General features: G+C 37.9%; 1 protein-coding gene and 1 pseudogene across 1 annotated transcript in view; both read left to right on the top strand.

Annotated features, from left to right (window-relative positions):
* Lca5 (Leber congenital amaurosis 5) overlaps positions 1–24359 on the top strand; it is a 47992-nt gene that overhangs the window by 6925 nt on the left and 16708 nt on the right. Inside the window, exons 2-3 of the mRNA XM_013505843.1 lie at positions 1801–2166; positions 6282–6811. Of these exons, the coding sequence (XP_013361297.1) occupies positions 1971–2166; positions 6282–6811 (726 nt within the window). The 5' untranslated portion in view covers positions 1801–1970. The remainder of the gene's footprint in view (positions 1–1800; positions 2167–6281; positions 6812–24359) is intronic.
* LOC102010387 lies at positions 10441–11691 on the top strand (annotated as a pseudogene).

Below are 24359 nucleotides of genomic sequence, written 5' to 3'. Positions count from 1 at the left end.
AGGTGCTTGAATTTGTGAGATTCCTGCTTCAGCCTCCCAGAGTGTGGGATTGCAGGTGTATGCCATCATGCACAGCTAAAAAAATGTGTTTTACTAAGGAAAATATCAAATCAGTATGAGATATACCAGAATAATGAAGCCTTTAGCATCACCCAGTTTACACAGTTGTCAACTCATGGCCTATCTTCTTCCCTGTCTGTCCGTCCTTCTGCCTGGGTGATCCTGGGTTACTTTGAAAAAAACCTCAGGCATTATTTCATTTTATCTGTATTTGAGTAAATATACCTAACAGATAAATATTCTTAATAGAAAACAAACTACACATCATTGTCTCACCTACAATAATAGTAATTCCTTAATATAAAATATCCAGTTACCGCGTAAGTTTTCTTGATTATCTTATTTCTTTTATGCAGTTTGTTTGAGTCAGAATCGAAATAAGGTCCATAGGCTGCACTTCGTTGTTTGTTAAGGCTTCTTAATATTATAGACACGCTCTTTCTCTTTTGTTCCACTCAGGATTTATTTGTTAAAGCAGTGTTTTTCTTGTAGTGTTTGCCTCAGTCTGCATTTTGCCAATAGCTTCCTTATATTGTATCTCTGTCCTTTATATGTTCTGTAAATTGTCGTTTATGTTTAGAGTGTTGATCAGACTTAGATTTATTTTTTGAGAGGAGGGCATATACTTCAGAGATAGTGTCCCATCAGGAGGCATGGCAGTGCCTCGTTCTTTTTTGTGTTGTTACAGCCATTAGTGATCGTTATGTAACTTCATTATTTCATTAGTGTTTGCAAGCCAGTATTCTAATTGTTCATTTTAATATTTCTTCTTCATTTACTACCTAAAATAATTCTATAAAGAAATACATTCTTTCATCTCAATTTGTGGATAGACCTTGCAGCAGTGTGGTTAAGAACCATACCTGATTTTTTCCCCTTTATATTCAATTTCAAATTAATGAGTTGGTTTCCTAGCATCTACAAAGAGGACTAGTTGTTTTTAACATAACATACACATTTGTAGATTTAAATATGCTTGACACATTTGATCTTCTGCTGATGTAATTCTGTCGATGGGACTGTCGTCTTGGCTAGTGGCAGCGCCTTCACTTGGCCCTTGAGCCCTTTGCTGTCAGTAGTATCTGACAGCTGTCTGGCTGATAACATGACAGTGTTAAAATGCTACCTGAGGTTGAATGTAGGAGTCTGTCATTTATATTGCCTTTTTCAGGTATTTAAATGTTCACTTCCTATTTTTCCTATGGGGTAGTATGAGGTATTTGTTCAGGATGATAATTATTTTTCTGTCATGTTTGCAAATGTCTTTTAACAAATTTTTTTTCTTGAATTTAATTTTTAAATATACTTTAGTTTTACATTTTTGTAGTCAGAGGTATTTTTTCCTTGTTTTTACCAGAAAGTAAAAAAATCATCACCACCACTTCTCCCTTCTCCCACCAAAAAGGAAAAAAAAAAACCTGGCGATTTGATTATTATCATCCTGGTAAAATTTGGCATTCGTGTGTATTATAACTCTTAAGATTCAAGGGAATCAAATTCAGTTAACATTCAGACGCAGTTATATCTCAGGTGCTTTATCCTTTTTAAAGATCATGACAGAAGCCGTCTTTTCTCCTGTATTGAAATAACTTACTGTAAAAATACAGATAAATTATAGCCTCTTCTTAAAAGTTTAAGCTGTGTGTTATTTTGCTTTTAGTATTTTTAATTGCAGTTCATTGTAGAATTTTGTTTCATGATTATATGATGAGTGTCCCCCCCCACTTTCCTTAATTATAGAAAATAAAGTGGATCTTCCAGTGATTGGTATGAATTGTGGACTGCAGATCTTTTGTGGAGAAATAAACTGTGCAGAAATAAATATCGCCAATATATGAAGATTAGGAAAATGCTCTTCGTATTGTCATGAATCTGTGAAATTATGTGAATAGAGACAATTTTTCAAAATAATGGGAGAAAGAGCAAGAAGTGCCGACAGTGACCAAGACAGTGATGCAGGCAGACACCACTCCCGCTACTACTCATCAGACTTGGGGGCAGCACCGCAGTCCTCTGGCCAGTCGTCGCCAGGCAGCCCTTCACCTGAGAATATCAGGGGGAAAAATCCTAAAGTAGAAGTGTCAAACAACCAAGTGCATCACCAGGGTGAGTTTTCTTTTGAAAGAGTCCAGTGGAGCTGATTTACTTCAGTAGGCTGTATTTGTATAAATTTATATAAATATTGTTTATGGGTCTGTATATTTCTTTTCATATTCAGAGTCATACAATCTACAGAAGAGGATAACATAAGGCCGCTCATTTTATCTTCTTCCCTGATACATGTTTGTCTTGGCATCTCTGAGTTACTTACCGTAAAGGTACAACCAAAGCAGAACCTACAAAAAATTCTACTTGTTTTTGAAAAGCCTTAAAAGGCATTGACATAAAGTGGCTAAGGGGATTTTTACAGGTTGAGTAAAATTACTACACAACACAGTGCTTACTGTTAAGTTAAAATTAAATCTAGGAATACAATTTGAGATTTGGGACTACCAGTCTAACTTGTTTTCTGTTAAACTGTGTTACAATGCAGACCTTGTTATTAAAATGGCACTATTCTGGAACATATTTGGCTATATAATGTTCTGTAAATCTCTTGTTCACTTTAATAAATCTCCAGTCCAGAAAATCCTACTGCACTGAGAAGCTATGAAAGCTTTATAAAAACAGCATAGGAAGGGAAACGGAGGCGAATGGATGCTCATGTTCATGTCCACAGACTTGGCTCCGCGGAGAGCAGGCGCTGTGGCTGGTGAGAACGGGCTGCCAGCAGCGAGCCCGGAACTGGGCGGGCAGGAGGCGAGCCTCCTGAGTGCATCTCACTGGAGCCCAGTCGTTTGTCCACTGTCTCTCCGAGGGGCAGCCCTGACAAGATTTAAGCGGCGGTACAGGACAATTAAATTTGTCTTTATAAGCATTTACTTTAAAAAGCAGTATTTGCACATTAAAAACTACAAAGAATATATGTAATATACAAATACTACTTTTTAAAGTAAAAATTTATAAAGGCAAATTTATATATATATATATATGTACATAAATATATGTATATTTTTTCTCTTCTGACAGTGGCCTTTTTGTGGACCACTAATCCAGCTCCTCAGGAATGCCCATATTTCTAACAATTGAGTGCCTTTTTTTTTTTCTTTTTCCAGGCATGACTTTGTTCTTTTTCTCTTTGTTACCCTCCCTCTACTCCCTCCCTCACTTCCTCTCTGTTCTCTCCTGCCCCCTTGCCCTTTCCCTCTCCTCTCCTCTCCTCTGTGGTTCTTGACCGCTTCCTCCAGATCTCTGTCACTGAAGGTTTCTTGCTTCAGTTTTTTAGTTGACAGAATGATTTTAAATTTTCTAATATTGAACCTTAGAACATGTCTGTTGTTCCTAAGAAATAATTTGTCTACCTAGGATATTATTGGCAAGGAGTACTTTCATTTTTTTTCTACCTTCCCCTAAAGTAGTAACAGGACATCTAGGTAAGGAGTCAGAACTATGTAAGCCTTACCTTATTGAGAAAAGGCTGTGAAAAAGTTTCAGCATTGACCAGAAAATTTAAATTATTGTCTTCTGTCTGACTTATACTGTTTTCTGCTGTGCACTGTCTTTTGAAAGAATTAAAATCTATGAAAATTTGTCTGCTTTGACCAGCAATATGATTGAATTGATGTCTTTCTTTGAACACTAATTTCTTTTGGTTAAAAGTCCCATCATCAGTGGAAAAAATAAATGTGAGTAAAGCAGCATTTTAGACACTTGATTTTATGGATTTCCATTTTTAATGGCAGATCTGCTTTCTCTATCCTTATTTTCAGTATATTTTATTTTTTCAAATACAATTGATGCTCTAACAGAATTTCTGTGTATAATAATAAAATATAATGAGGGCTTTGGGTTATACATTTTTGTATATTAAATATTTATCCATTTGTTTTTAAATCAGTAATATGAGCTTATCTTGATTTTTTGTTAGATGCATAGTTTATTTTTAGTACATTAAAAATGAATCATGTCATCTTTTACACCTGAAGTAAGCAAAATCAATGTTCCCACCCATTTTGGGTGGTGACTTAACAAGGGGGAGATGAAGAGTGAGACACACAGCAGTGAACTGTCGTTCTTCTATTAGCACTGCATTTCCTCTTGATAGTTTCAAAAATAAAAATGAAAAGGTAGGTATGAAAACTTTTTGATTTTAGGTTAATGATCAGTTAGTAGTCATACTATAAACATGCTAAGCATAAATGTTCAGATTTTTAGAACGTTAAAAAGTTGGTTGTGGAAACCCTTTGTATCTGACTAAATAGTTGAATAAAGTATCAGTGAAGAACTTTTACCCTGGTTCCTATGAGCTTTAATTAAGCTATAGCTTTTCCAATGAAATAAATTGCTATTTCTATCAAATCTTATTCTCTGAGCAATGTAATTTTATACATAAAAATCAGACCTTGATTAGCATGCATGAGGCCCTGGTTCAATCCCTGGTATAAAAAAATAAAATCAGAGATTTGAAACAATTCCCACTCATCTTCATATATAATCATTTTTATGTGTAAAGTTTCTGTCATTCTAAGAGCTGAATACCTGTTGTATAACCCAAAACTTTGCTAACTCAGTTATTGGGAAGGAAAGAAAATTAAAATATGAGACTTTACCAATTGAAAATTATATTCTAAAGCAGTGTTGTCCAATGGAAATACAATTCCTGTCAAATATAAGTCTACATAATTTTATATTTTCTAATAACTATATTTAACTAAAGAAAAAAGAGGTGAAATTTGTTTTAATTTATTTAGCCTAACCTATCCAAAACATTATCATTTTTGAATTTAGGCAATAAACATTGTGAACTACTTTGCTTTTTTAAAGTCAACTATTCAAAATCTATGTTGTGTTTCACAGTTACAGTGTTATTTCAACTTGGACTACCACATTTCAAGTTTCTCAGCCACATGTGGCTAATGGCTACCATGATGGATAACATATTTCAGTTTCAATTAGGCATTCTCTTGTTCCTTTTTTTACCACTTCCTTTCAAGTATTCAAGCATTTATAGAACTGGAAATCCAAATCAGTGGATGTTCAAAACAGCATCTATAAATTTTTTCATCTTCTTAATGGAACCTTATAATGTTAAATTGTAAAAGTTGTTATTTTCTTACATAGCAAAACAGGTATCCATGGCTATCAAAATAGGGAGGGAAGGTTGGATTTTTATTTTTTTCTTTTTCTCCTCCTGCTCAACTCAGGAATGCATTTCCTCCTTGATAAAATGCAGTGACCTTGGAGAGTAAGTTCATTGCACTTAACTATGACAGACTTTCAAGTGCCTCTTCTAAAGGACTGGTGCTCTACATATTGAGGCTTAACTTTAATGAACTTTTAATAAAACCAAAAGCATTGCAAATTTTTGAGAAGTGTTACGATTTGAATACGTACACTTTAAATAGTTCATATATTTATGTTTTTAGGATGTGATTTTTTTCTTGATTTTAAATGTTGTCAGATGTTGATTTGAGTAGAGCACAAAGGAAGTCCCCTGCAGAAGCATTTAGAAGTGCACACCTGTAGTGCTGTTTCCCATTTTCAGTTAGCTTTCACAAAACCTATTTATGTCTGTGGTGTTTCCTCATTCTGTGAATCAGTTAAATAAAATTGGAAAGGCTTAATTGAGTTGTCAAAGGAGTGGCTGAGTGGTAAATCTAGTCCCAGATCATCTTACTGTACAACATGCTGTCATCCTGTTTCCCCAAGTAAAGAAAAAGCTGAAGTAAAGTTAGAAGAAACATGTATTTTTAGATTTCAAATATTGATCCCAACTATCTAGACACAAAGGACTTGACTACCACAATACTTTTTCCAGTGTTTGTTAGGCACCATGCTGATAATATCCAAGTTTGAATTCTGATTTGGCATCTTATTTATAAAGTTTACAGTGGCTAAAATCTGATAGTGCCATCTTTTAAAGCACCGCAGTGTAGTTTCATGTTAACTACTGGATATCACTTTTGATGGATCATAATATTCTCAACCTTTCTTAGAAGATCCCAAAGCATTCTCAATAGAGATATATTAAAAACTTTAATAAAACTGTATGGTTAATGAAATATTATAAAAACTCTTTTTAAAGAACAAAATTAAACCATGTTATGGACCTACTTTGTGTTTGGATAAACAAAACCACACTTTACAGCCTTAACTTTATCTCACTACTGTTTCTTTTTTAGCCCCTAGGAAACCAAGCCCTAAGGGTGCACCCAACAAAAAGGGAGCCCGAGTGGGATTTCGTTCCCAAAGCCTCAACCGAGAGCCACTTTGGAAAGATCCTGATCTTGTGACAAAACGGATTCTTTCTGCAAGATTGCTAAAAATCAATGCATTACAGAACGAAGTATCTGAACTCCAGGTCAAGTTAGCTGACCTGCTGAAAGAAAATAAGGCTTTGAAGAGGGTTCAGTACAGACAGGAGAAAGTCCTGCATAAGTTTGGAGATGCAGAAAATGAAATCTCACAACTTATAGTTCGTCATAACAATGAGATTACAGCCCTCAAAGAACGCTTAAGGAAATCTCAAGAGAAAGAACGTGCAACTGAGAAAAGGGTGAAAGATACAGAAAGTGAATTATTTAGGACAAAATTTTCCTTACAGAAACTGAAGAAGATCTCTGAAGCTAGACACCTACCTGAAAGAGATGATTTGGCAAAGAAACTAGTCTCAGCAGAGTCGAAGTTAGATGACACTGAAAGAAGAATCAAGGTAAAATTTTGGTGGTTTCTAATTGTGCCGTCTTGGACGGTTTCTCATGGGGCATTACTTATGCTCTTATTAAATAGCTATTGCCATTTGATATTTGCTTAGAAATGAAAAATACTGTTAGTATTATCTTTCTGAATAAAAAATTAGAGAAAATTTAAGATTGTTAATTTAAGAGCAAGATCATATATGAATGAGCCTTCTATTGATAGATGAATACTTAATTCTATGGATCTTAGTTATTTGGGGGAAATGTTCTGTTCGGTTATTTGATTGTTTCTCTAAAATTGAAAATTATACTGTAGTGCCATAGTATATAAAACTGACTTTTTGGGTCCATTGCATGAGAAATCCCATGTGAAGAAACCCCTTTTTTTCATTTGCACACTGTGGCAGGCTAGTTAGAATACATAATATACCCGCTGGGGAAGGGTGTGTCCTTACTTTCCAAAGTAAAAACTGATGAAAAGTGCATGGGAGAATATTGAATAACCAGTCCAATAATGCAGAAGAGCTTTTAAAAATACTTCTTTCTATGGGGAACAGAAGGAAGAGTTCTATTTCATGACTTATACACAAAATGTATTAGATATCATTTGCTGTCTAACAAACAAAAGCCCTGAGTCAGATTCTGTTGCTTAGAATTGACAGGTAGTTTAGAAAGCAAAGGTTGGGGGAAACTGTAGAAATAATGCTTGTTGGGAGACCTCTCTGAACACAAGTTCAAAACCCTAAATAAATTGTGTTTATGCGCTGTAATAACTCGGTGTTTTTAACACATAGCCAGCCATGTTACTTAGTCTTATGCCATGCCCAAGTAGCAGTGCCATGCCCAGGGGCAGTTGCTTATTAAGTGCATTAAGGTGCATTAATGGCCAGGAAAAGTGCCTATTTTATTCTCCAGATTTTGCAGTCATTTTCTTGTATTTCACTTCACAGACAATAATGCTATTATATAGGTTCTACCAGCAGTCACCTCAAAGTAAAAAACATTAAGAAAACTTTTTTTTATAAGGACCACTTACTCATGAAATGAGATGGGAAATGGTGACTGAAAGCAGTTCTCACCATAAACAACAAATAACTGACGTTGTAATTATTTTTATTATTTTGTTTGTTTGTTTTGTTTTTTTCCGGTACCGGGAATTGAACTCACGACCTTGAGCTTGCCAGTCAGGCGCTGTGCTGCTGAGCTAAATCCCCAGCCCCTTTAATTATTTTTAAAAGGAAGTATAAAATGTGCCACATCATGGATTTTAAAATTAGAAAAGAAGAGTTCTGAATACTAATGAACACATCTGGTAAATTACTGAGGGGGCAATATAAAGCTATATGTACGATAGCTCAGCTCACAAGCTTAATCCTTTCCACAGTTCTGGTCACAAACCAAACTGGATAACTGGATCAAATTCAGTGGTTGGGCTGAATGGTGACCTTATAGGGAGATTTGATTTGCTTCTTGTCCAATTCGGTTTGCAACCAGATCATAGAAAGAACAAAGTTCAAGAACGGAGATACGGCTATATAGAGAGAACATGAAATTGCAGAGCTTTCACACATGCACACACTTATCACGTTTAGAACAAGGCCACAATTTGTGTGTCTTGCTGCTACCCAGCTCTTCTTTCAATTTGATTTTCTGATGTTATGTAGCTAACACCAGTGTACAGGTCACCTGTGGGACAGGCGGGCACATACCACCAGTGATTCAGGCTGGCAGGAAATTGTTGCAGCCAGTTATAAATGAGTTGACAGGTTGTTGGGGAGGGGAGAAACACAGAAGAGGAAAAATTAGAGGTCAACCTGTGGATTCAGTTGTAGGTGGATGTACAATACAGGGCTGCCCACTTGGGGGCCTGCAAGTCAGTCATCTATCATGATAAGTGTTTGAACTAGCCATACAGTGTCTTGCTTTTTTTTCCGTATTACATTTTTTAAGGTTTTTGGTTTTGTTATTTTTAACTTTTGAGTTTATTGTAGATAGACACATAGTTGTAAGGAAATCATATAAAGGATCTCATACACCTTTTATTTAGTTTCTCCCAGTGATAACATGTTGTATGACTATAATACAATATTATAATCAAGAAATTGATTTGGGTACATTGATACAATTCGTCATATACTTACTCAGATTGTATTAGGTTTATGTGTTCAGGTTTTTTTCCTGTTCTTTTTAAGACAGGGTCTTATGCTATGTAGCCTAGGCTGGCTTTAAATGTGTGAGCCTTCTGCTTTAGCCTCCTCCTGAGTGCTGGGATTACTGGTGTGAGCCACCATGCCAAGCTAGTTATATGCAGTTTTACCACATATATAGATTCATGTGATACAAAATAGTCTCATCACAAGGGTGCTTTGTGTTATGCTTCTATAGCCACAGCTACCACCCCTTTCTTTAACTTGTGGCATCTACTAAGCTGTTCATTATCGCTATAATTTTGTCATTTTGACAATGTTATAGAAGTGCAGTAGTACAGTATATGTACTTTCGGCGCTGGCCCAGTTCACTTAAACATTCAGCCACGTTGTTGCATATGTCAGCAGTTTCTTTGTCTACTACATAGCAACAAACAAAATAAAGCAAAAAAGCCAAAACCAAAACAAACCAAAAATAACCTAACAACAAAATTTTGGCTACTTTAGGTCCTCTGCCTTTTCATATAAATATTAAAATAATCTTTTCTATGTCTATAAATGCCATTTTGTAATTTGGATAGGGGCTGTATTAAATGTAGATTAATTTATGGAGAATTGACATCTTTTACTATGTTCAAACTTCCAATTCTTAATATGTCTCTTTAATTTATAAATGCTCTCAATTCTTTTTGACTTGGTTTACCTTTAAAGTTTTATTTTTAATTCTCAAAACTTCTGTTGTAAAATTTTTTTTGAAAAGTGTTGTGAATATTTTATGAACACAAAGAAATGACTTGGTTTTAGACGTTTACCCTCAGAGTATTGGGTTTATAAACTCTATACTTTAAAGTTTGATTGATAGAGCCAAACTACTTTCTTCTGTAGTTGAAATTCTATTGGAATCACTGTTTACTGTGCAATTACTAAGACACTTCGATCAGTAATATCACTTCTGCTTTCGCATGCTACCCTTCTCTTAAGAATGGTAGTGGGGTGTGACAGGTACAACCCAACTGAGGATAATTATTCTCTACTCTTAAGCTTTCATACTTTCAAAGCTGTGGCTTTTAGGAAGCCACATTATGTATACTTTTATCTTTCATAATCTCAATAATCAGTTCAGAATTGGAAGTATTTATTGACTTCCATATTCTGCTATGCAGTTTAGCTCTTTTTGTATCTCATTCAGTTTTTTAAATACATCTAAGTAGTCTGGAGTCTGCGTCTACCTCTGACTGATGAAGGGAGAAAGATAAAAGCTCGATTGTGGTGTTCAGTTTAGCAAATGAACTAAAATGAAATGGAGTCCTAGATGGATCTTGAAATTGCTGTTTCATCCCGGCGGTACTCCGTACTGAGCTCTTTTCTGAGAATGGCTGTCTCAGGGAGAAGGCGGCGCGAAGTACCAGCCAGATACTACCCGGAGATTCTCCCGCAGCCGGGACCGCGGCGCGGAGAGGCAATGGGCGACGGGCGATGGGGTGGTGGGGCGACGGGCGATGGGTGACGGGCGACGGGCGACGGGCGATGGGTGACGGGCGACGGGCGAGGGTAGCAGAGGCCCCAGCCGCCAGGCCCAACTGTGCCCAGCCTCTGGAGCTCCTGGCCCTTGGAGCCCCAGGCGCTGGGCCTCGCGGAGCTGGCGGCGGACGGACCGGCTTTCCCACGTGAGAGGCCGAGGCCGCCCAGCTCCGGGCGGGACTGAAGCTCGGTCCTTCGGAGGCCAAGAGGGCGCGGCCCAGGAAGCTGCATGCCCGCGGGCGTCGCCCGGCCGCACCGCCTGGGCGTTGGGATGACTCCTGCAACTCCCCCTGAGGCTCGGGGCCGTTCGCTGGCGCAGACCACCGGCTTCTCGTGCCCCTTGGTGGGCCCCTACGTTATGGGGCGCAGCGCGTGTGCCAGCGTGCTGAGCGACCTCTGCGCCACAGCGTCACCGAGCGTGACAGCATGCTGGTGCTGCTCAGTGTCAGCCAGCACGGGAACGAGGAGGGGCGGGACAAGGTTACGCCGCTCATGATCAAGGCGTCCGCGACGCTGCCGTGGAGGGGCACCGCGGTCACAGGCGGCCAGACCGTGGTGAACCCGCGGGTCGTCATGGGGGGCGTTGCCACCGTGGTGTGTCAGCCCAACGAGTTCATAATGCCCGACAGCGCCGTTGTGGGGGACGTGCTTGTGTTAACCAAACCCTTAGGATCTCAGGATGGGGTCAGCGCCCACCAGTGCTTGGATAATCCCGAGAGATGGAATAAGATGGACATGGTGGTCTCCAGAGAAGAAGTAGAGCTGGCCTAGCAGGAGGCGATGTTCAACATGGCCACCCTGAACAGAACTGCTGCCGGCTTGATGCACACGTTCAGTGCCCATGTGGCTACAGATATCAAGGGCTTAGGCATTTTAGGACAGTCTCAGAACTTGCAAAACAATGGAGAAATGAGGTGCCACTTGACATTTATAATCTGCCAATCATTGCCAAGAGGGCTGCCATCAGCAAGGGCAGTGGACAGTTTGGCCTCCTTCAAGGAACAGGAGCCGGAACCTCTGGCATATTACTGATTTGTCTGCCAAGGAAACAAGCAGCCCGCTTTTGTTCTGAAATCAGATCTGCCACAGTGAGGGAGCGTTGTGGAAAAGAGAAACCAGATGGCCCATCTCATGGACCTCAAGTTACCGAGGTTCTACTTCCTGAGGCCTCTGCTCTTGCTCTGGCTTCTGGTAATTCCAGTGCCTCTTCTGAGCCTGGCTCATGAACTGGACTAGAAGTTGTTAGAAACTTAGTACCTTTGTAGCCAGTCGTGGATAATTCCCAAGAGTTGATTTTAAGAAATTTTCAAAGAAAGCTGCCTGCACAGTAACTAACTATAGCTACCCTTTTTAGAGGATTTAAATGAACCCATCTGAGGCTGCCTGTACATTCCAGGGCCAAAAGTAACATTTTGAATTTGGGGGAGGGGGAGGCATGTGTTCATCTCTTGAGTGAATGGAGTGTAGGAACATCTGTTTCTCTATTCCAAAGCAAGATGAGGTTATCCCAGTTTGAGGGATTTTTCGTTGCACTGGGTTGATTGATTTCTGCACAGGGAGTGAAACTATTAAAATTACATACACAAAAAATAAACTGAAAAATGAAAAACAAAATAGAAGCAAATAAGTTCAACCAATATTGTTGATAGATTTGAATTGTTAAGAGAGATTTTATGATGTAATGCCAAATTCTTTGTTAGATTCTTCTGAGGAATTGGCTCTTTCCTGCTGTGGACAAGAATTGAGCAGCTTGTCCAATGACTGGGAAAGGAGGACCTTGCAGCCATCTGACTTGGTCTCTGTAAATGATGTCTCTCCCTCTAAACCCCGTTCAGAATGGAGAGAGGCAGAACAAGCCGAGATCCCAGGCCTTGGTAGTCATTATGATGTTAAATCTTGTGCTAAAAATTTCCTGCTCATTTAATTAATCAAATTAAAGAGTGCTTTCTAGTTAAATAAAAGGAACTTTGTTGGGAACCTAAAAAAAAAAGAAAAGAAAGGCTATCTGCTTCAAAAAGTGGCAAGAAAAATGAGATAAGTGTACTGGAAATGAGGAAGAGTGTTTTGATGCAGATTAATGGCAGTCTTTTACATAATTTTAAAAATTTAAACACCATGTTTTTCAATAACACCTCATACATTGTGTATGTTTAAATCAGGTTAATTACATTAATCTCCGCAAATATTTCTTTGTGGTGAAAATTTTCAGAGGCATTTATCCTAACTTTTGGAAAGGAATATTATATTACTGTTAGCTGTAGTTACCCTCTACTATGTGCTAGCACACTTCACCAGATTTATTGAAGAGTTGTCACATCAGTGTCATTTGAATATATTTTTATATTAATACTTCACATGTTGCTAATTCAGTATTTAACACTTAAGTAAAACTGCGGCATATCCACAACCTAACTTTTTAAGCAAAAAACTTTTACTGCAGCGGTTTTCAGACTTTTGCCTCTAAGATCTATTTATGTCCTTAAAAATTACTGAGGACCCCCTATATTTGATGTTTACCACATTAAAAATTAAAATCGAGAAATTTTAATATATTTAATTTACTTACATAGTATAGAATCTTTTAATACAGATTATAACTACATATTATACAATATTTTAATAAAAATACCTGTATTTCTCAAACCAAAAATAAATAAGGACTAGAGTGGCATGTTCCTCCCTCCCTCCCTCTATGTATATACACATACCCCACATAGATATATGTAAATTTCCTTAGCATGTGGGTTAATAGAGAAAAGCGGTGTCCTCATCTGCCTCTGTATCCAATCTGTTGCAATATGTTGTGGTGGGCAGAGATGTCTATAGTGTAGTTAGAAAATAAAGGAATGTTTTAGTAATCTTTTCAGATATTTAGATATTGTTTGATACTGCGTACGCTAAAATTTAGTGATATTCCTTAACAGTTATAAAGTGGAATCTAAAACTATACTGATAAACTTTTTGTATTTAGTTACATTAAAATCTAGTAGATTGGTTTTCTGTTAGCTTTGAGTGGATATTTTACCTGTGCATGATTTTGTAGCATCATGCATTGATCATTTGGAAAATACTGGTTCTTGCATTATAGTGATGGCCTAAATGTTGTTTTTTACTACATGATTCCACATGTCCTGTAACCTCTACTGTACACATATCATAACACTACACTGTAAATTCATGACACAATATGAATGAAAATAGCAAATAATATCTTACTATTCTAAATTCTAAAACAGTTTTGACCTTGGAAAATCCTAGAAGTATCTCAGAGATGCTGCTTCCCACACCATCTGTGAGATTTATTAATTTAATGTCAGCAGTTTTTTGTTAGCAGCTTCAGTAGCGATTCCCAACGTGTAGATTCTAATAGTGACTATCCACCTGTACTGTTTTTTACTGGGCCTGTACTGGCTCCAAATAGGGGCTCAAGGTAAAGGCATCAATTCTGTATTAACCCTTAATAAGACAGACTCTGGTATTGTCCCTCTTCTGGTCAAGGATGCAAAGATTAATCATAGCTATCACCAACAGAATGATCATAGAGCAAATATTCTGAATTGTAATTAAAAATCTATAATCATTAAGTGGAAATTAATCTATATGAGAAGATCAGGAAGTGTAACTGCATATGCACAATTATTAGAAGAACTTCAATAAACTACAGGGTGTACATTTAATACATGAAAAATCCAACTTTGTTTTTAACACCAGATTGGCACAGAATGAATGAATTTAAAAAAAAATAAGGAGGCTATTAAGACATAGCACCTCTTTTAGGAATTTATAAAGATTTTGGGGAATGGTTTGCATATCATAGAGTTCAGTATAATAGAACTGTGAGAAGTCTGAATAGACTTTCTTTTGGTAGGTTTTCCTGTAAGAGACTGGCAGTCAAATTCCCTTGACCTTCAGTTTTCCCTCAAGTATATGTGTGTGTATCTATGTATGTATGTAATTTCCAATTGACAAAATAATATTGTTCCTTAATAAACCATTTTCAAAAGTAAGAATTGATTCAACATTGCCTTCCTTTTACTCATGGGATTTGGTAGGTCTGTGTCTCTTCATCTTTCCCTGCCGTGTCTTACTCTGGTACTGGGTACTCTGAAAGTTTTTCTGCTTTTTCATCCTTCGGAAACTCAAATTCAGAAGCCCTGCTTTTGCCTCACTTACCTGTTCTGTGTTGTTTCTAACAAGAGAGCTAATTAGGACAGAATAATGGAGGTCAAACCAGCAGGTCAGCTCTGTTCTTGTCCTACTGTGACTTTGTAAAACTCTCTTAACCTCCAGGTTTCAGTTGCTTCATCTCAAGAATTAAATGGAATGGTTTCTGAGGTGTTTTTCCGTTCTGAAATATGAGAAGTCTAAAGCCGTACTTTTAAGGCTCTCATATGCCAAAAGTGCTTTTAGCTTGGTAAACCTTTATTCTCATCCCCCACCAAAATTATGTCCCCTGTTACATCTATTTCTGAATGTCAGAGACATGAAAAATTCCTAGTATTTAAAGAATGAATTGCTTGTAAAGTATATTGTTGCTCACTGAAATACTCCTAATTTTTAATAATAATCCAAAGACTTGATTATATATTGTTATAAATATATTTTTCCCAGCTTTTTAGAAATTAATTTTATGGCTATATTTTAGAGATACACAATCTGCACCTGCACATGATATGTCCTGTTTCCTCCTCTTTCCCCTATTCACCTCCCCTCTCCACAACCCCTCTTCCCCTCCTTATTTGCAAAGCCCTTTCTTTTCCATTTTATCCTGCTTTTCTCATTTTTTCCATTCCTTCCTTCCCTCCTCCCTAGTTCCCTTTTCCTTTTGAACAATTTCTTCCTATTTCACAATATCTATTTTATATCTCAGTTCTTACTTACACTTTCAGTTTCTCACACCGGAGAGATGTTGCAGTATTTACACATGTATGTCCAACTCATTTCACTTAAAAGTATGGTCTAAGATCCATCCATTTAGCTATAAATGTCTCAATTTTATCTTTTTTTTATGGCTGTTTAAAAAAAAGTCTTAAAATTAAAAAAAAATCTTTTTAAATCCACTCATCAGTTGATGGTCATTTGGGTTGTTTCCAAGATTTAGCTATTAAAAACTGTGCTGCTCTAAACATGGATGAACATATATTGCTGTGGTTTGATGCTTTTAATTCTTTCAGGAAGGTACCAAGAAGGGGAATAGCTGGGTCAAAAGGAACCTCTACTTCTAGTTTTTGAGGAACCTCTATTTTTCATTTTTGAGGAATCACTACACTGATTTCCACAGTGGTTGCACCACTGTACACTCCAACAGTAGGGAAGGGTTCCTTTGTCCCAACAGCCCTGCCAGCATTTGTTATTGGTTGATCTTATGGTAGCCATTTTTTCAGGAGTGAGATGGAATCTCGTTGTTTTAATTTGTATTTCCTGAATGACAAAAATGTTCAGCGTTGTTAATTTTTTTTTTTTTTTTTTACTGTTTGTACTTTGTCATCTGACAAGTATCTATTCATTTCAGGGGTCCATTTTGGATTGGGTCCTTAAATTTGGAGGGACTGAGTTTTTTGAGTTCTTTATATATTCTAGATATTAGTCCTCTGTCTGAGGAACAGCTAGCAAAATTTTTCCTGTACTGTGAGTTGTCTCTTCACTCTGTTGGAGGTTCGTTTTGCTGTGCAAAAGCTTTTTAATAAGATGAGATCTCAGTTGATTCTTTGTAATATTTCTTGTGTGATTGGCATTTTGTTCATAAACACTTTCCCTACACCTATATCTTCAAGAGTTCTGCCTATTCTGTCTTCCAGCAGATTTAGTGTTTCTGTTTTAATATTTAGATCTTTGATCCATTTTGATTTTAGTTTAGTGCATGGTGAGAGATACAAGTTTAGTTTAATTTTTGGCATGTGGAAAGCCAGTTGTTTCAGCACTATTTATTCAAGAGGCTATCTTCCTTCCAGTGAAGATATTTGACCCCTTTCTCAAAGATAAGGTATGTCTGAGTATGTCTGGAATTGTTTCTACATGTTTGAACCTGTTCCATTGATCCTTTGGTCTGTTTTTCCCCCCCCGAACCATGCTGTTTTCATCATGGTAGCTCTGTAGTCTAATTTTAAGTCAGGGATTGTGATGCCCCCTGCCTTGCCTTTGCTGCCCATAATTGCTCATGTATTCTAGGTCTCTTCTGGTTCCAAATAAATCTTAGGATTGTTCTCTCTAATGAGATGTGTGTCTTGGTTATTTTTTTTCTCATTGCTGAGACAGAATTAAGGAAGGAAAGGTTTATTTAGCTCACAGTTTGTAGAGATTTCAGTCCATACTCAGCTGGCTTGAAGGCAGAATGCCACATGGCAGAGGGTTACAGTTCATGGTGGCAGAAGGCAGAAACAGCAACAAGAGCAAAATAGAGAAGTGGCAGCAAGCTGCCTCTTTACCTCCCTCACATTGTATGTAAACTATCCACCCCAGGGCAGGTGTAGCACTCACACCCATAATCCCAACATTGGACCATAAATCAATCATAAATCTAGAAGCCCACCCCATGACTGCATGAAGACTTGTGGAGACATCCACACACAAACCATAACAGTACGCTATTGGTATTTTGATCAAGATTGCATGAAATCTGTATAGCCATTTTGAAAGTGTGGCCATTTTCATTGTGTTGGTTCTTTCTCCCCAGGAACAAGGGGTATCTTTCCATTTTCTGGTATCCTCTTCAATCTCCTTTTTCAGAGTACTGTAGTTTTCAATGTAAAGGTCTTTTAATTCCTTTGTTAGATTGATTCCTAAGTATTTCTCTTTTTTTTTCATGATACTATTGTGAAAGCATGATTTCCCTAATTGCTCTCTCGGTGAGTTTGTTATTTGTGTATAGGAATGCTATTGAGTTTTGAGTGTTGACTTTGTATCCAGCTAGGAACCTGGCTTCCTGACCCTGCATATCTCCCATGGCAGTAGCTCACTCTGACACTGGCAGCCACTTCCTGGAGCCAGTTCATGGCTGCTCTAAATCCTGAGTTCAGTGGGCCCTTTTCCAAAATGGCAACAGGAACACCCGAACCAGACTAGTTTCATTCACCAGCCTCTACAGGTCGCAGCGTCCACTGCTCTGTTCCACTGGTGCATTTCTCCATGGTGGCTTCTGGGGTCCCTAGTAGTCACTGTGCCTCTGTGGTTTTGAGCCACTCTTTCCATGCCATGAACCTGCCATTAGGGCTCAGGAAGAAAGCACTGCTTGTTGTCTCCCTCTTCTGCACTGAGGTCCCTCTCTTTGCTCCTCCTGTGGACTCCAATTCTTACTTCAGATCCTTGCTATATCCTGGGGACCTGCTGCCTTCCTTTATCTCTTTCCGATGGGGCTATTTTCCAGCATCTGGGCTCCAAATCTTGGTGAGGCTATTTCTCTGCTGCTCACCACTCTGCCGTCTTCTCAGAAGTCCTTTAAATATATTTTGTATGATTATTTTTTCAGTTTCTGGAGAGAAGAGATTTATGGTGAAACTATGAAATCTCTGGTTGAGAAGTACAATTTAAAATGATTTCAGGTTTAGAGTTTTCATTGTAGAAGTCTTCCACTTCCTTAGTTAGGTTAATTCCTAAATATTTCATTTTTCTTAATGCTGTTGTGAAGGAGTTGTTTCCCTAATTTCTCTCTCAATGAATTTGTGACAGGTGACAGGAACCCTGTTGATTTTTGAGTGTTGACTTTGTATGCTGCTATGCTACCAAATTTTATTATCAATTATAGGAGTATTTTGTTGGTGGTTCTGGGGTCTTCTATGTAGAGATCATGCCATCAGCAAATAATGATAATTTAAATTCTTGTTTGCTATCTATACTTTTTATTTCTTTCTGTTGTATAATTGCTATTTCTATTGTTTCCAGCACTGTATTGGACAGGAGTGGTGATAGTGGGTATCTTGTCTTGCTCCTGATTTTAGAGTAAAAGCTTTCAGTTTTTCTTCATTTAGTATGATATTGGTGTTGATTTTTTTATATATGGCTTTTATCAAATTGAGATAAAGACCTATTCCAATTTTATTTGGGGTTTTTATCATGAATGGATGTTGGACTTTATCTGCATCTATTGAGATGATCATGTGGTTTTTGTTTTTAATTCTGTTAATATAGGTATTTACATTTACTGATTGGGTTATTTTCAAATCTATTTTGCATATGTTGAACCACCCCTGCATCCCTGGGATGAATCCTATTTGATCATGATACATAATCTTTTTGATGATTTGCTGCATTTTGTCAGTATATTGCTGAGGATTTCTTTATCTGTGTTCATTGGAGAGATTGACCTGCAGCTCTGTTTTTTGATTGGGTTCTTTTCTGGTTTTGATATCAGGGTAATGTTTGCTTCAAGGAATGACTTTGGGAATATTGTTTCCTTTCATTTTCTTTAAAGAGTTTAGATCTGCTCTAAAGTTCTTACAGAATTCAGCAGTGAATCTCTCAGGGCCAGGGCTTTTTTTAGTTGGTAGTTTCTTAATTAATTCATCACTTTCTTTGACTGTTGTTGGATAATTTAGAATTTTTGTGTTTTATTCATTCAGCTTTGGTAATTATTATGTATCTAGGAATCTATTCATTTCTTCTGAATTTTCCATTTTATTAAAATATACATTCACAAACGAGGTACCAATGATCTTCTGGATTTCTGCAGGATCCATTGTGATTTTGCCCTTTTCATTCTTAATTGCATGAATTTGGGTCTTTTCTTTCCTTGTTTTGTTAAGGTTGGTTGTCTTACTTACTTTTATCTTGTTGCTGAGACAACAAGATAGGAAGTTAAAGAAAGAAAAGTTTATTGTAGCTTATAGTTTATAGAGATTTCAGTTTGTAGTTGGGTCCTTTCAAGGTGGGGTGGTATGGCAGAGAGGCATCACAGAGGAGAAATAGTTCCTGGTGGGCAGAAGTTAGCAAAGCAAAAAAGTAGTGAAAAGCAGCAGCAAGTGATTACAGCAGCCCTCCTTCTGTCCCTAATATTCTGTCCAGACTACATACCCTTAGAGGATGCAGCACTCATATCCAGAGTGGGCCTTGCTGGCATCCACACCAGAACTATGCCAATCCAATCAGTGGGCTAATTAAGAAATCACACTCTTGATCCCAGCATCACACACTCTAGATCCAGCCTGCTGTGAAAACCCCCAACTATGACTGCATGAAACTTTCAGGGGACATCCCGATAAGCCATAACAGTGGCTATGGGTTTGTCTATTATATTTAATCATTTAAAGAACCAGCTCTTCAATTCATTGATTCTTTATAATTTTTTTTTAGTCTCAATTGCATTAATTTCTGCTCCATCTTTACAATTTTCTTCCTTGTACTAGCATTTGGTTTAGATTGTTCTTGTTTTTCTAGAACCTTGAGGTTCATATTTAGGTTATTTATTTGAGCTCACTATGTTTTTCTGATGTAGGAATTCACCACTACCAACTGCCCTAGTAGGAATGCTTTCATTGCATTACATAAGTTCCAGTATGTTGCACTGGCATTATTATTTAGTCGAAGAAACTGTCTTAATTTCCTCTTCAATTTCTTTTTTTTTCCTTTTTAATTTCATGTGGTTATTCAACAGTGTATTATTTAATTCCATATGTTTACATAGTTTCCATGGTTTCTTTTGCTATTGATTTCTAATTTCATTGTACTATGGTCCAATAATATGCATGGGATAATTTCAATTCTGCATTTAGTTAAGCATGCTCTATGAGCTAGAATGTGTTGTTTCAGAGAAAGCCCCATGTGTGCTGAGAATGTGTATTGTGTTGTTGGTGGAACACTGTAGATATCTATTAAGTCCATTTGTTCAAAGGTTTGGCTCAATTCTGCTATTGATTGAATTTTTGTCTAGGTGATCTGTCCATTTATGACAGTACAATATTGAGGTCTCTTATAACTGTATTAATACTTATCTGCTTTTTCAAATCCATTGGGGTTTGTTTTATGTAGTTGGTTGCACCAGTATTTAGTGTGTATATATTCTCTGTTGCTCTTTTCCCGTTGAGTTGTTTCATTAATTAGCATGTAATGACTTTCTTTGTCCCTTCTGATCAGTACTGGCTTGAAACCCACTTTGTCTGTGGTTAGAATAGCAACTTCTGTTTTTTTTTTTCTAGGTTCCTTTTGCATGGAGTTTTATTTTCCATTCTTTGACTTTCAGCCAGTGAATTTTTTTTTAAATTAAATGTGTTTCTTATTTCAAGATATGCAGCATATCTTGTTTCTTCATCTTATTTCTTGATCTGTTCTGCCAATCTTTTTCTTTTGATTGTTGAACTGAGACTGTTCACATTGATGATTATAACCGACTTATTGACTGATCCTTGTCATTATTTTATTTTCCTGTGATTGGTTTCCTTTCTTTCCCTTTGTTTAATTGCTTGCCTTGCCTGGTAGATTCATTCTATTGGAATTTTTGGAATTATAATATTTGTTGTGTTTCTCTAGGACATTCTTGAGAATTTTTGCAGTGCTAGTTTGGTGGTTATGAGTTTCTTTGGGTGTTATTTACCACAGAAGTATCTTATTTCTCCATCATTTTTTAAAGATAATTTTGTGGGGAACATAAATCTGGGTTGTTTTCTGTTAGGGCTTGAAACACTTCCCTCCAAGTTCTCTTTGAGGGTTTGTATTGAGAAGTCTGCTGTAATTCTGCTGGTCATTTGTAGGTCATTTATTTCTCTCTAACAGATTTCAGCATTCTGTTCTTATGTTGAATTTGTGGAATCATGAAAAGTACATGCAAAGGTGTGTTGTTTTTTTTTTTCTGATCATTCCTACTCAGAATTCTATATGGCTCATTTATGTGTTTATCAAGTTCTTTTTCCATGCTTGGAAAGTTTTCAGCTCTTACATCTTAAACAAGTTTTTTAATGCTTTTTGTGCTATCTTCTGATTTTCATTGATTTCTGTTAATCTTAGATTAGGCTTATTTGCCTCCTCACACACCTGCTGAATTGATTTTTTATGATCCCTTGCTATTTTCAAGAAAATTTATTTGTTGATCACCAATCACAACCCTGTCTTGTAGGTCCTCATGTTGGTTTATTCTGCTGCATAGACACTATGTCCCTAACTTAAGAACATTCAAGTTGTGAACTTTCACAAGTGTACACTATGAGACTGATTTTGTCAGCTAATGGATGAATCTGATTTATGAACAATTCTGGTACAAAACTCATTTGTAAGTCAGAGACTTTCTATACAACTCCTGAATTTCTGTTTGAGACTAATGGAATCCAGTTATTTTGTATTTATGGTTCCATGTCTTTCCTTAGCACCTCTATTTTTCTTTCTATATTTACTCTAGATTCACTAAACATTTTTTTATGACAGTTATCAAATCTTTAATTAGCTGTGCAATTATATATGATGTAAATTTGCCAAGAGTCTTATTTGTTTTGTTACTTTGCTGTTACTATTTCAGAAATTTTGGCTGTGTAGCTTTTGATTCTTCCTCAATAGCCCCCTGATTTGCTTTGTGGGGTGTTAGGAGCTTGAGGGGCATTTTGCTTCTATGTTTTCTCCTTTTTCATTTCTTTCTTTCCTTTTCTTTTAGGTTGTAAATCACGTATGGTGGGTAGCTTTATTGCTAGTATCAAGACCTCTTTAGGTGTAAAAACTACTTTTCAGGGACGTCTTCTAGGCATAACTAGTTATTGGCCTTTGGGTCTATTGCAGAATCCTACCACTTCTGTTGATTATGGATGAAAGACTGCAGCCTATTTGGCCTACTACCCAGTTCTTTGGTAATGGGCTATAGTATTGTTTCTGACTCCCAGACAATCTAGGTGTTGACATACAAGGAAAAACATTTGATGGCAACAACTGTGTCACCTTGGTTAAAGCAGTATAATCAGCAATAACAATAGCATCAAGCACAAACTGTATAATGATAAACTATAATAACTAACACTTCACTACTTTCAACCATAGATAAAAGATCAGTAGTTATAAAAAAACTCTTGATACATCAGATAATTATATACAATAAATATCTACTCAGTAGAGCCATTTTATCCCCTTTCACAATAGATTATTTCCAGAAGAGTGTTTTCTTCTAGGACCTGCAGTCTTTAATCTTACAAGTCATATTCCTCTGTGCCCCTCTTTACTGTTTGGGTTTATGTGGAGGTGTCTCAGTTCAAGGGGACCCTTCTCCGTAAATTCTTTTTGATTGCAACTGTCCAAGCTGGAGCATTGGCCCAGAAAAGGTTGGGACATTGGATTCTGAGGCTCCTGGTGTGGATTCCTGCTGGGTGGAGATGAATGCTGTGTACCTGATATGTTTTCCAGTGTCTGTGGGCCCAGCTGTGGAGACCAGGTAGAAGCTTGTGTTGCCTTGGGGCACCCAGAGAGGACCCAGATGTGCCCAGGACTAATGGGGAGATTCTGGCCACCTGAGTGAGGGCATAGGGTGTGTGGTTGTGTCTGATAGAGTTGAGACCACAGGACAAGTCAACAGATCTTTAGCCCTTGCTGCTAACCAGGCAGAGGACTAGCCTCATCTGTAGGGTGTAGACTCCACTGTGCCCAGTGTGGGGTCAGTGCACCTGGTGCTCAGTGGGTGCTCATGCAGGTCAGGGGCATCAGGCAGAGCCTCCCACAAGATTGGAGCTCCCTGTGGAAAGCCAGGTTCTCCAGGACTGGTGATAGATATCAGGCAGAGTTTGCAGCTGGTCCATGAGTGGTGCAGGACCACGGAGCTGGATGTGGTCTCAAGGGAGCCTGGAGTGCTGGGTGTGGACTCAAACCAGACCAGCATTAGCGCTGTGTGCCAGGTGAAGGTCCTAGTTGGCGTGGAATAAACTTGGGGCACTCACTGAGCAGAGACTGGGGCATGTTCAGGGTTCAGTGTTAATGACTCCAGAGACAGGCAGCATTCACTTGTTCATCCTCTCAGAGACTGAGGTGGGTCAGGTGGGGAGGAACCTCTCCTGCCCCAACCTCTCATCCCTGTATATGCCAGTGGAAGTGCTGCCAGGCTGCAGCCTGCTCGGTGTTTGGAGAGAGGACCATGGCACAAAGGGGCTCATATGCCCCATTCTATCCTGTGACACTGCAGTCTGCCATGCTGCATGGACCCCTCCAGCTGTGTGGGAGACTCTCAAAATGGCTGTTTTGGGGTCAGTGAGGGCCAGGCCCAGTGGACCAGCCCTGCTGGACCACAACCCCTCTTTTTAACCGCTATGCATGTGTTTTGTTTGATTACAGTATTTTCTTTCAAATGGATTCTTTAGTGATCTCTGAGTCTCTCCATCACGGTTCCTCGTCTACCGGCAAGTCACAGCTCCCTTCTCTATGCAACTTTTTGAGGAGGAATCATCTCTGAAAATTTTTTGTTGAGGGTGAACCATAGTGAGTACTATGGATTAAAATCTAACTATTGGAAGACAAAAGTTCAGAGTGTGGAAAGACTTGTTTTAAAGAAAACAAGTTTTGTTAAAGCAGAAGAACAAGGCCCACTGCTTAGGACAAACATGTGATGCACACAGAAAGAATACTATTGAATTACAAGTTTGCTTCTATCATGTCCTGCTCAAAGCTGACGAAGTAGTAATGAGAACTATATCTTTATTTCTTTTATAATAGGAAACAAGTAGCTCATACAAATGAATTCAGTCTCAAGATTCAGTTGAATTAAACTCCCGGAGACTGAAGAACACTGCAGATGTGATTTTCAGAGCCTGTATCTGAGTGCTTTAGGGAGTGAGAAAGACTAAGACGTAAAAACATGAGAGAAAGCATGTACAGTGCTTTCAAAAGTAGGCAGAGGGAGATGTTAGAAATTATGAATTGATGGGGCTGGGGATTTAGCTCAGCGGCACAGTGCCTGCCTGGCAAGTGCAAGGTCATGAGTTCGATTTCCGGTGCCGGAGAAAAA

Source organism: Chinchilla lanigera, unplaced genomic scaffold, assembly GCF_000276665.1.
Source record: "Chinchilla lanigera isolate Chin_1 unplaced genomic scaffold, ChiLan1.0 scaffold00101, whole genome shotgun sequence".
Lineage (NCBI taxonomy): Eukaryota > Metazoa > Chordata > Mammalia > Rodentia > Chinchillidae > Chinchilla > Chinchilla lanigera.
The sequence above is the reverse complement of the archived record's forward strand: the minus strand, read 5'-3'. Positions and strand labels throughout refer to the sequence as shown.